This window comes from Rhinichthys klamathensis, unplaced genomic scaffold (assembly GCF_029890125.1).
Source record: "Rhinichthys klamathensis goyatoka isolate OS25496 unplaced genomic scaffold, OSU_Roscu_1.1 h1tg000029l_1, whole genome shotgun sequence".
Lineage (NCBI taxonomy): Eukaryota > Metazoa > Chordata > Actinopteri > Cypriniformes > Leuciscidae > Rhinichthys > Rhinichthys klamathensis.
Genome location: NW_026606579.1, coordinates 2,354,767 through 2,366,964, shown reverse-complemented (window position 1 = coordinate 2,366,964; position 12,198 = coordinate 2,354,767). Strand labels below are relative to the sequence as shown.

Genomic DNA, 12,198 nt, shown 5'->3' with positions numbered 1-12,198 from the left:
CTCACCCCGGTGCTTTTCATAATGTACAATTACAAATTACAATTCACTAAATTTTGTGTGTGCAATCCAGTCATTCCATCAGGAATCCACACAATTGTGAGTTTGAAAAAGCTTCCCACACAGGTTTCGCTAATTTTCAAGTTGGTCAATGAATTTGCCAGGTTGACCAACAGAAAGCTGCTTGCTTGGTTTGAAAGTGAATTTCTGACCGTACCTTAAACTGCGTTTCTGCAGGCCAAATTTTGACAGTGCCTTCAAATGCAACTAGCTTGACTAATTCATTCATCCTAGCCTCTGTATGAACTGAATTGATCTAGAGGAGCAAATGAAGGCTGAAAAAAAATGTGTCCCAGTTACTGGCCAGAAGTGGGTCAATAGCAGCCATTGACACCCTATAAACACATCTGTAATTAAATAAAGCTGATAGAAAACACTGTTTTGACAGGCAAAGTGTGAAGGGTGTAAAATCTAGCCAATTAATGGAAAAGGAAAACGAGAAAAGATTATGGTGAGTGGGGGAGGTCTGTTTTACTCCTTCCCATCACAAATACAACAGCAAAGCCTCATCTGTAAAAGCATTTTCACCTTTGCCAGACCTGGTGCATTATGGGAATTAAAGCTTTAGTAAGCTAATGTACTGTGAGTGCACCCAAAACAATGGAGTAAACACACTTGCATAACTAACAGCTGTGGTTGGGCCAGTCTCACAAAGCCAGAACTTTGCCCAGATAAACAGAAAGCCCAACTGTCCCAGAATTCCTCTTGGGCAATGAACTAGAATCCCAAATTAACCTACAGTCCCATCAGGATTGCAGCTGAAACCAAACACTCCACGTCCAGATGGGAAGCTGTGGTTAGTCTCTCCTCTGTAATCCAGTAGGATTCTCCCAGGTAATGCCTGGTAGGGGCCATCCCAAACACAGCTTTCCCTTTGAGGGTATGGGGTGGTCATGAAGCATAATGGTAATGTTCAAAATAAAAATTTGCGTTTAGACAATTTTAGTTCTTAGAAAGAAAATCGTAATCAGAAAAAATCTGTATCGGCTGGTCACACTTGGGGCGGCACTTTAATTGGCTCAGTGGTTCATTTAGGTTGTTCAATCCCCAGTTCCACCTGACCAAGTGTCGAGGTGTCCATGAGCAAGACACCTAACCCAAGCTGCTCCCGAAGAGCTGGATGGCGCCTTGCATGGCTGACACCGCCGTCTGTGTATGAATGAGTGAATGAATGGGTGAATGTGAGGCAATATGTAAAGCGCTTTGGTGGCCAAAGCACTATATAAATGCAGTCTATAAACCATTTACCATTTACTTACAAAAAAACAACAACAAAAACGGAATCTACCAAGAAAATTGCAATCGGTGCATCTCTACTTCTATCTAATTGATTTGTTTAGATTTATTGCCAGTCCAAATAAACATTAGCTTCCCACACACACATTTAGTTATCGGAGTAACATGTTTAATACAAAGTTTAATACAAAACTTTGAATATAGCTAAATAAAATATGACACAGCAATTTTGCAGCAGATGTAATTGCAGCAAAATTAAGACATTGCTTCCGCTTGAGGTGGTCTATATTTAACAGTTGTTTCAAAGAAAACAAAATGCAGTGTGGTTTAGCACCAACTGTTATTTGGAGATGTCAAGCGTATGTGACATGCGGCGTGCCCCATTTACATTCAAGTATTTATAGCATCTTTGCTCATTATGCTAACCTACCTTAGTGCTTGCAGCCACAAAACTCTACCCGAGAGCCCAGACCGGCAGAGAACGAGAGACAAACAAGTTAGTGAGCTTCTTTCTTTCTTTCTACAGTGTCATTGTGGACTATCACCTGGAAAAAGTACCCCTTTGTCATCTTTATAGAAGAACTAATCTAGTTTTTTTTTTAAGCAAGGTTGTGTACTGTGTAGTTTAAGGATGGATAAAAGTGTATTCTGAATTGTAAAACGCTATAACGTTTTAACTTAATTTTTTACTAATACTCTGTAAAATTAATCCACTTCTACCCTAAAAACAGAAAGGCTATTCACACCGTGCTTAACCCCGGGTTAACGTCATTCTAACACCACTTTTAACCCCGAGTAAAAGAACATATCACACTTGTAATTTAGAAGCGGTGGGTAAGCACCGCTTTTTTCCCCCCAGATTAACATTGCGGTGCCAAACTAGTACAGTGTGAAACAATGCTGTGTCAGAATGTCACAGCTAGATACTTAGCAACAAACAAACCTATCGCGCACTCATGTTTGCGTGCTTTGGACAGTCATGGAAACACTGCACATTGTATATAAACAGTAAATTTGGTGTTTGAGAGGGGAAACTCAAATGCTGACTGAAAACTTTAATTCTTACCTTTATAGTTCAAAAAGTCCATTTAGTATAAACACTATAGTACATTCGGCAATATGAGGACGCGCAATGCTAGAGCTTTTATGTAAACAGGTCGCGTGCTGTGTTCATCCAATCAAAGACACTGACACCACACAAATATGCAAATAAGAACGTAGCTCAGGGTTTAGGAATGTACAGTGTGAAACATCGGCTTATGAATACCCAGGATTAATTGTTAACCTCTGGTAAATGATGTGCAGTGTGTAGCGTCTGGACCAATCAGACACACACAAATTAATCATTGAAGAATCCAACAAACTCACTCTTCCAACAAAGTTCTATGAAACTTCCCCCACAAAAAAAACACATAAAAAATCCCTCCAAAGCGGCAGCTTCGCATTGGCTTACACACCTCCAGAGGGTGTGACATCTTCACGCTTTAAAATCACTGATCATCAAGATCAGCTCTCGCTTGTCCTCTTAGCTCTTTGCTTGTCCTCTCTGGTCCTCTTAGCCTCTGGCTCTCTGACTCTCTTGGTCCTTGAGAAGTCATAACGTGAAGATGAGGCTGAACTAGAAGTCCCTCAAGGACTCCCAAGCTTGCGCCAGGCTGCGGCCTTGTCTTTCCATTCACCAAAGATCCTCCGACTACCACTGGTTCTCTCTCAGCAAGACCACATCAGCAAAGATCAACCGGAGCCTCAACAAATTGCATCAGGACAGTTTAATGCAAATGGCGAGACATGCAAGTATCAAACTTAGTGTCATTATTTGATACATTAAGTATCCTTACCCCTTTAAAGAAGGCCGTGTTAGAACTAAACTGATGGTTTGCTCAAGCTGTTGATCTTCTGAACATCAAACAATGCTATAACTTCTTGCTTTCCTGTATTCTGCTTCAGCTCTCTTTCCCTTGGTAAAGTGTATGCATGTATGTATGTGTATGTGTAAAGTCTTTTTCATATCACACGTAAAGTTGTCCGTGTCTCAAGCTCATATCTGGAGTCACTAATCATAAGATCTTGACTACTTGCTCTTAGTAGTACTTAGTAAGAAAGACATTTCCCATGCCCCGGAAATGTACATTTCTATGAATTAATTAATAACCAATATTGAGTGTTCACGGGATGAACCAAGTAATTGGTTGTAGTGTTAATGTAGCTACATCAAGTTAACCCGATTAACTGATCCAAATATTCATAATCAATTATAACAAGTTATGATTGTTTATTAGTATTTCATAGAGCTAGTTCGCTACAAGTTTGAAATGTGTAGCAAGATAACCCAGGATTCCCTTAACCCGGGGTTTAGACCCATGGTTAACCATTTCAAGGGTGAAAAGCCCATTGACTTTGTTTTGATTCATTCTGGTTCTTATCTCTTTTTTACGTGCGGCAAAAACCGTGACACAGCAGAAGACACGCCATTACGTTTGAGGCTCCTGTCGTCATTATAAGAGATCCGTCTGCATTTATTCACTGTACATCGTCTCCCAGCGGGTAGGAAGAACCTAATTCAGCCTCTTGGCCACACAAAGGAGATCCATTACAGTCGCCGTCGCTGAGTGACACTTCATTTAAGACTTAATTCGCACCCTGAGGGAAGTCAAATAAGGACACCAGGTGGAGAAATACCAGGGGGCGAAGAGCTGCCCCAAATTTCTGGGTCTCCAGCTGATCCAGACTGCTTTCTGTAATGGCCAAAAGGACGGGCCCGACACAGATTCTTATGCACACCGCTGAGGCAATCTAGCATTGGAATGTGGAAAAATCGGTGTCATGCAAACATTTTTTGACAATATTTCTCTTCAGAATTACGAAGAAAGGCCTCGTTTGTGAAATTAAAGTGTTTAAAGGGCAATAGAAAGTGTGTGAACATAAAAAAGGGCTTGAAGCAAAAGAGGAAATCCCTGAATGCTCGTAAACTGTGTCGGATGCCGCCATCTGAATGCCAAGCAGACCCCATTCAATCAATGATGAGAAGGAGAAAGGAGAACTTGCCTCTCTGGGCGAACTAACTTCAAATAATGAGAAGGGAATGAAAGTGATTTATTGGATTACTTGAAATCCAACAGAATCTCTTTGCATATACGCAAAGGGCTTCAACAGAGCTAATCATTTAAAAAGCGAATGAATCCCATAAGGAAACACGAGTTAGAGAAACGACACACATTGCAGTCACGTTTGATCAATTAATCAATCATCATACCAGCCATACCACAGCAATAAGCCACAAGAAATCATGTTACAATTTTACCATGGTAAACTGTGTTCATAGGGGCATTTTTTTAATAACCATTTTTAATGTGCTGCATGTGGTTATTGGCTTTGCAGAATAGATGAACCACATCTGATGAACCAAAGTCAAAACCATCCGCTTTATAAAATGGCTTTAAAACCAATAAATATAAGAGGTTTCAAGTGATATCATGTTTATTTACTCTCTCACAAACCACTAAATAAATGAAAACTCAAAAACCTGAAGTGCATTTATTCATACAAAACAGGGTTCTGTGGTATCTTCCACTCGGTAACGTACATAAACCGAAGCAATTGCACAAGTTGCTAAGTCTCTAATCAATAAGGTCAATATGGGTCCACGCGTCAAGGAAGAGATGCATTAACAATCAGCGGGGTGTTAATTAGCCCTGCTGTCTACTTGTAAGAAGATGTGCATTAAGAATAGGTGGGAAAAGGGGATTTGCGCTCACATCCCTGAGAGGGAGTATTACCCTCGTCCTGGCCTTACTAGGGGGTAAAGTGATCTAGATATATCAAGTCAGTGAGAAAGTATGGCAGCTAGTCTTAGCGAGATGTGCGGTTTGGTGCGGTTGCCTTGACAGCAGCAGTCAGGCGAGGACTCGAATGCTGTATCGCACCGCCTGACAGTTTAGATAACAGCTAATGGCCTCTTAGGTCCACTTTCAGTTCGTTTTCCCCACGGACAGAGCGGAGAAAATCTGTCGAGACATGAACATGTGTGCAAGTGTCTGGAACGAAAGATATATAAAAAAAACTTGTCCAATCTGTTTCAATTGGAATAGAAGGAAAGACTGACCGCCTGTTAAAGGAATAGTTCACTCAAAAATAGAGATTTTGCATATGGACCATTTTTTTATGCTTTTTTTGTCCTTTTTGGAGCTTGCCAGACATTGGCAAACTGTCATGAACTTGTGCTGTAGGTGGAATAAAAAATGCAAATAAAATTTTTTGGGTGAACTGTTCCATTAACATTAACATCAGACAGTGTGTAAGCACATACCGGTATATTATCATACAGCACCTACGTACACACCCATGGCAAAAACACAACACGCATACGTATCAATTGACATAAACCAAAATTACATCATAATGACACCCCAGCACCTCTGTAGCCCATGTTTATGGCACATCGTCTCTCATAAGCGGTTTAACACCAAGGTCAGGGTGAGCAGAGATCACAAAACCATCTGAACGGAGGAAGAACAACCAGTGGGATACAGGAAACTCCAGGCGTCAGCCGTGAGGAAAGCGATTTAATGAGGAGCAACTCAGTGGGTATGAAGAAGAACACAGAAGAGCTGGCGAAAGCTCGACATCCAGCATCTAAACATATGTTTGGCTTGCTAGGACGCTGCCACTGCAGGTTCAGCATAATGAGGCAGCTCTAGGTATACAACTGGATTTATCATCCTCAAACACACTCTCAAACTGAGTGCAGACAACAAAAGTCTTAAACAACTAAGAGAACACACCATGTTGAATTCTAGATGAACCGATGGTGTGAATTTGGGGAGGGACTACCTGTTTGGCCAAACAATGATAAATGGGGGAGCAAAAGAAGCAGAAAGATGATTAGGAAATGAACAGTTTACTTTAAACCATGAAAATGCTATCAATATAATGAAGTATATGAATACTGACGTGGTTAAAAAAAGAAAAGAATCATAGAAGTGATTAAAATTGCTTCATTAAAAGTCTCCTGAAGTCATATGATTTTACTAATGATTATTTTTTCAATCGATTAATCTATCGATTATTTTTCGATTAATCGTATAATTTATATGAATCAGTTTGGAACGACATGAGGGTGAGTAAATGATGCCACTACTTTCATTTTTGGTGATCTAGTCCTTAAACAGATGTCTGGGAAAGCCATATCTATAGCGCTGTCTGAGCCAGACACCAGCAGCTCTCGTTCCTGCCAAGAGCACAGATAACGAACGTCCTTCTCTTTACATTCATCTCTCCCTCATGCATGATCCCTATTCACACAGAAGCCTTTAACCTGCATTAATGAGGCATTCAGCAGCACACTTAATTACATCCACGTTCCAGCCACCAATTGCATATTAATAATCTCCCTGTTTGCGTGCACCCTGAACAGGAGGTCAAAAGGTCAGTGGGATTATGAGGTCGGGGGGATTGTGCCTGGTTTAGGATCAATAACGGGATTTGTGCAAAGAGCTAGGCTTCGGTTTCAAAGGATGGGGGATTTTGGTTTTTCAGAAAGGATCTTGTCTTTGCGAGTGAGACAGTTCCTTTCTGATTATTGCATATGTATCCATAACCGCAGTTCAGCTCATTAGCTTCCATTTTATAAAGCCTAATAGACCTTAGTCAGGTAGATGGCGTATTTTCACTTGGTGGAAATAAAAACAAGGCTGATGGATGTCGCTTACAAGCTAAAGTCAAAAAAGACTACAGTCCTAGGCTCACACTGCTTCTTAAAGGAGTCCTATAAGGATTTTTTTACATTTTCAACCTTCATTAGTGTGATGTTGCTGTTTGAGCATGAAAAAGGTCTGCAAATTTACAAAGCACAAAGTCACTCCAAGCGTAAGGGAGTTTTTCTCTGTATCAGTAAGCAAGCACTGTTTTTAAACTCGCGGAAATGCCTCCATTCCTTCTGGCCCAAGCTATACATTAAAAAGAGGCGGGGCCTGGTTGAGTTGAGTCAGTAGTGTTGAAACTTGCGGTTATGGAAAGGCGCGTGACCTTTTCGAAACACACTCGAAGCACTTGACCAATCACAACACATGGATCCAGCCGACCAATCAGAGCACACTCCTCTTTGGTCAGGAACTAAACAGAGCGTTACTGACAGACTGGGAAGAGAGGTGCTGCAAAAATGTAAAATATGTGAAAAATGTATGTGTTCTTTAAAGGGCCGAGCCAAAAACAAACCCCACAAGCAAAATCAAGACTTTGGAAAAGGGAACAATAGGTCCCCTTTAAACTTCACAGGAAAACCTAAATGCCAGAACATTGGAATAAATGTTTATGTTTTCCACTAGCTAATCCCAAAGAAGCTGTGTGTTATGCATGTTCCAGACCCAGCATGCTCCCCCATCTGGAGCCTGAGTCATGATAGAAATGGGATATTGTGTCCTGGCCTCCCTGCGGGTCTTTCTGAATCCCTGTGTCAACTCTTTTGGGGGCGTGGCCCCAAGGCAATTACATGTGATGAGGTGTTGAGGAGTCCCGTCCACTCAGATCCCTTGGCTCAGGTCATTACAGAATATTTTCTATAATGGAGGAATGGCTCGCTGCACTTCCACAACAACCTGCAAATCCCACAGGGAATCACGCAGGGTGGCCACTTACCCTGGACGCCACTTCCACACAGCACTAACCCCCATCTCCTGCTCCACTCTCCCAGGGGCATTGGATACTATAGAAAACAATGGCTAGCCCCAGGCCAAACACATACACATCCATGAAAACACACACCAGAACCTCCCAGTCAAAGCTCTTCTGGGCTCACTGAGCATTCAAGGGCACTTTAGACAGCACCCCTCTGGTGGCTCTGTTCCCAAATCATTCACTTTTCACTGGGTTCATCTCAGAAAAAGAAATGTCTCACCAAAAATCAAGTGATATTAAACACCGCATAAAGAAAATGGGTCACACTTTAGATTAGGGTCCAACTATCACCATTAACTAACTATTAACTATGACTTTTGCCTTAATAAACTCGTAGTTACTGCTTATTAATAGTTAGTAGTTGTTAAGTTAAGGTATTGGGTAGGATTAAAGGATGTAAAACATCATGGTCATGCAGAATAAGGCATAAATATTATAAGTACTAATGAACAGTCAATATCCTAGTAATATGCATGATAATAAGCAACTTTAAATCATTTTAATTTAAATAAAGTATTTGTTTTACAGACATTGTTCTGCACTATGAGAATTTGGAGGGAGGAAATGTGCATATCTGTTATTATTTATACATTATAGTTTATTTAGCATTTTAATTAATATGCACTTATTGTATATAATATTTACTCAAACTTCCCAATTCACACAAAATGTAGTATATTTTTATTCTTGTTTCTTATATTTTATTTTCATACTTTTCATTATAGGATTAATTACGATCCATGTTCTTGAAATTCATAGAAATATGACTAGAGCATGAAAAACAGTTATTCACACATAAATCTAAGTTTAAAGCATTTAAGTAAAAGAACATTTAGACGTGCATCGTCATGTCTGACAGAAAACATATCAGCTTCAACGATGGTGTGGATTTTTTTTTTAATCAAATGAGGGGGCAGAGGTTTTTTTTTTAGCAATTCTAAAAAAAAATGGCAAAACTAGGCAGTCTGATTCATAGAAAATATCCACAGAAGCTTAAATAGTTTTAAAAGTTAGTCATATTCCACCCTCGATCTATTTCAGGTTGCAGTTAATCACATTTGTCTTGCGAAATGAAGACAGCAAAGGAAGAAACGCTCAAAAAAGGTTCCGACAAAAATGTGGGTATTTCCACCCATTCAGCGTCTGCGTCTGTTTCCTCAAATGCCACGGCTGTCATAAACAACATTAGGGCAAAAACGATCATCTCATAGTTCCTGTTAGCAGGTAAAAAAAAACCTTGAAAGAGGGCCATTGAGACTCTTACATGACTTTGCCTTGATTTAATTAGCAGTAATTAATCCAATTGAGGGCTAATTGGCGTCTTATTGGAGTAACTGTGGGGGTTCATTCATATTTCATCAGTGGCCAAGAGTCATTCTTCATTACTCTACATAAAAGCACCACTCGCCAGCCTCCAATTAAACACTAAAACATGGATTTTGTTTCTGGAAAAAAGATCAAAAGCAAAAGTACGAAGCCACTGGATATAAAATCCAAAATCCCTGTTGGGATGAGAGTCCCACTTTAAAGTAACGGACGGAGCGAAACGACAAAATCTTTAGAGAAATCCCTATAACACAAGACAAGATACATGAAGAGAAAACATTTGGTTTCAACATCTCTAACAAGCATTATTTGCCCACAGATTTGGGTCTCATTGCTCAGCTTTGAACGCATTTATCACACTGATGAATTCCTTCAACCAGCTGGCAAATAACCAACAGGACACAGATAGCCTGGTGACTACATAAACATGATAACCAACCTCCCTTAAGACACAATCTGACATATCAGATTAAAATCAAATGAGCATCATCACTCAAGAGAATCAAATGGCATGAAATGACAGAGAGAGTCCAATCATGTTACAGCTTCTCTGGAGTTGTATCCTGCACAGTTTCAAAGCACAGATAGACTGATACCAATACTTTATTTCACTTAATCAGTTAAAGAATCGCTCAATCCATAAATGCAAACACCTGACTTGATTCTTAATGCATACCCATTTAAGCTTAGCTTACAAAGAGAAAGAAAATAATGTATACTCCATCCTTTCCTTCCAACAACAACATGAAGTGCATTAAATATTATATTAGCCTATGTCAAGGTTTCCCAGACTGGGGTTCACGGTGGAACTGCAGGGGGTTTGTGAGTTTAATGAAAAGCTAATTAAATCACACAATTTGTTTTAAATATAACAAATCAAAGTAAAACATTAAAAAAAAAAAATATATATATATATATATATATATATATAAATTTGTTTACGTGCATGTCATGTGACCATTAGAACCACAAACTGAATTATAATATAATTTTATTATTGACTTCATTTTATTATTAACTTAAAATCTAAGGGTGTACTTCAGGAAAATATATTAGGCCAAAGAGGTTCAGCGGACAAATAAAAAGTTGTTAAATCCCTGCATTGCATGTAAATATGAAATGACATGAATTTGTACATTTTAATGTGTTTGAAAGACAGAAGCCTTCCAAAGACAGTAATAGGTGGTTAAATGACTCACTGAGTGAGAATTAAAATAATAATCAATGTGTTTGTCGGGAGCTGATTAGATGCAATGTTGAGAAAACACTCAAAAGATTTCTGTAAATCCAGTGATTAAAAACTGTGTGGGTCTCAGTTTTCAGTGACAATTTGAAAGAAAAAAAGAGGAGAGAATCAATGGGATAAAAGGGAGAATCAATGATTTTATCTGCCATTGTGAGAATAAAATATAGTCATGTAATCAAAAAAAGTAACTGTATTAACTGATTACGAGCATTTTAAAACTTAATTTAATCGTACATTTTTTACAATCTATTAATGTTTTTAATCTGATTACGTAATCCAGATTACATGTCATCAGTTATACCCAGCACTGAATGCAACCTATACTTCCCTTTAACTATCTTCATCAAGATTGGCAATGGTCCAATACCTTACTTGACCTAATCTCACCAAATATCACCAATACAGTGAGCACGCATTATTTTCAACTGAGATATGCTAGATAAAACGCAGAAATCTCAGCAGAGCAATAGTTCACGAAACTCAAATCATGCTGGCATGAATGTCACACATAATTCATTTCACATATGTTCTCATTTGAATGACAACACAGACAACACATTCACATTCTCACAGTTGTTGTATTGCACTCACAAGAGTCTGAATTGTTAAATAGAAGAGTGAATCGTTAAATCTAGCAGAGGAAATGCAATAGATACAGGACATGACTACTGTATGATCAAATGCGTTCATTTCCACTCAACAACACACTGCGTTAAACAACATAAACTCAGTTACTCAAAGAAAGTAGCGAAACACTTGTTTCTTTACCAAACATGAATAAATAAAAGCAGTCAACAAAGCACGCAGATTCCGCATCAGAAACAAAAATAAACAAACAGTGTATGTGGTAACGTTACACTGATTCAATAGTAACAGACGCTCAGAGTCGCGTGAAGAATTAAACAGCAAACTTACCGACTCCGTATTTCTCGTGTTCTGTAGGAATCCACATATTCATTGTGTCTGTTTTGAAAAAAGCGTATGAAACAGTGCAATGTACAGTATTGGTGTTAAATCACGCATTTCTCCAGTTTCGCATCATCCTCTCGCGCAGTCATTGTTCAGACCGCTCGAGCGAACTGCGCTGCACGAGATGAGAACGCGGCGGCGCGCTTTTCTATAAACCAGTGCGCGGCCACTGTGGCACTGGGTAGCATGATGGGAAACGTAGTTTCGTGACGTGCGCGGAACACAACAGTAGTGATTAGACCAGAGAGGTTTAATGATTTAAAAGTCATAGGTTTTAGGCATAATTAAATATTTAGTTATGTTATGACCTCTTTTTTTGTATGTAGCCTACATTTTAAATGTGTAAAATGTATTTATTTATTTGTGTTTTTATTTTATGAGAACCATGTTATTTCACCATAATCAGCGAATGAGGTTCCAGACAGTATTTAAGATTTTTACCTTTTTTATTTTGTGTTTTATGAAATATTTTGTTATTTATTACTTTGTAGGCTACATTTGTATTGTATTGAATTGAATTTTAGGGGTTTTGTCATGAACTTTTAAAAAATAATTTAATCTGAATTAAATATTTTTCATACAGCATTCATGTATTAATTTATTTCAAGTTGAAATGTGTATTTTCTGCCAAAAATAAATAGTAAAAATAATTAGTATTTCCAAACAGGTTTACCAAATTTTCCTACCAAACA

The 12,198-nt window shown here is 38.8% G+C and overlaps 1 protein-coding gene across 3 annotated transcripts in view; it reads right to left on the bottom strand.

Annotated features, from left to right (window-relative positions):
* Positions 1-11,645, bottom strand: part of dock4b (dedicator of cytokinesis 4b) — a 92,298-nt gene extending 80,653 nt beyond the window's left edge. For all 3 annotated transcript variants that reach the window (XM_056245261.1, XM_056245263.1, XM_056245262.1), the window contains exon 1: positions 11,453-11,645. In XM_056245261.1, coding sequence (XP_056101236.1) covers positions 11,453-11,495 — 43 coding nt within the window. In that variant the 5' untranslated portion in view covers positions 11,496-11,645. The remainder of the gene's footprint in view (positions 1-11,452) is intronic.
* Between the last annotated feature and the right edge of the window lie 553 nt (positions 11,646-12,198).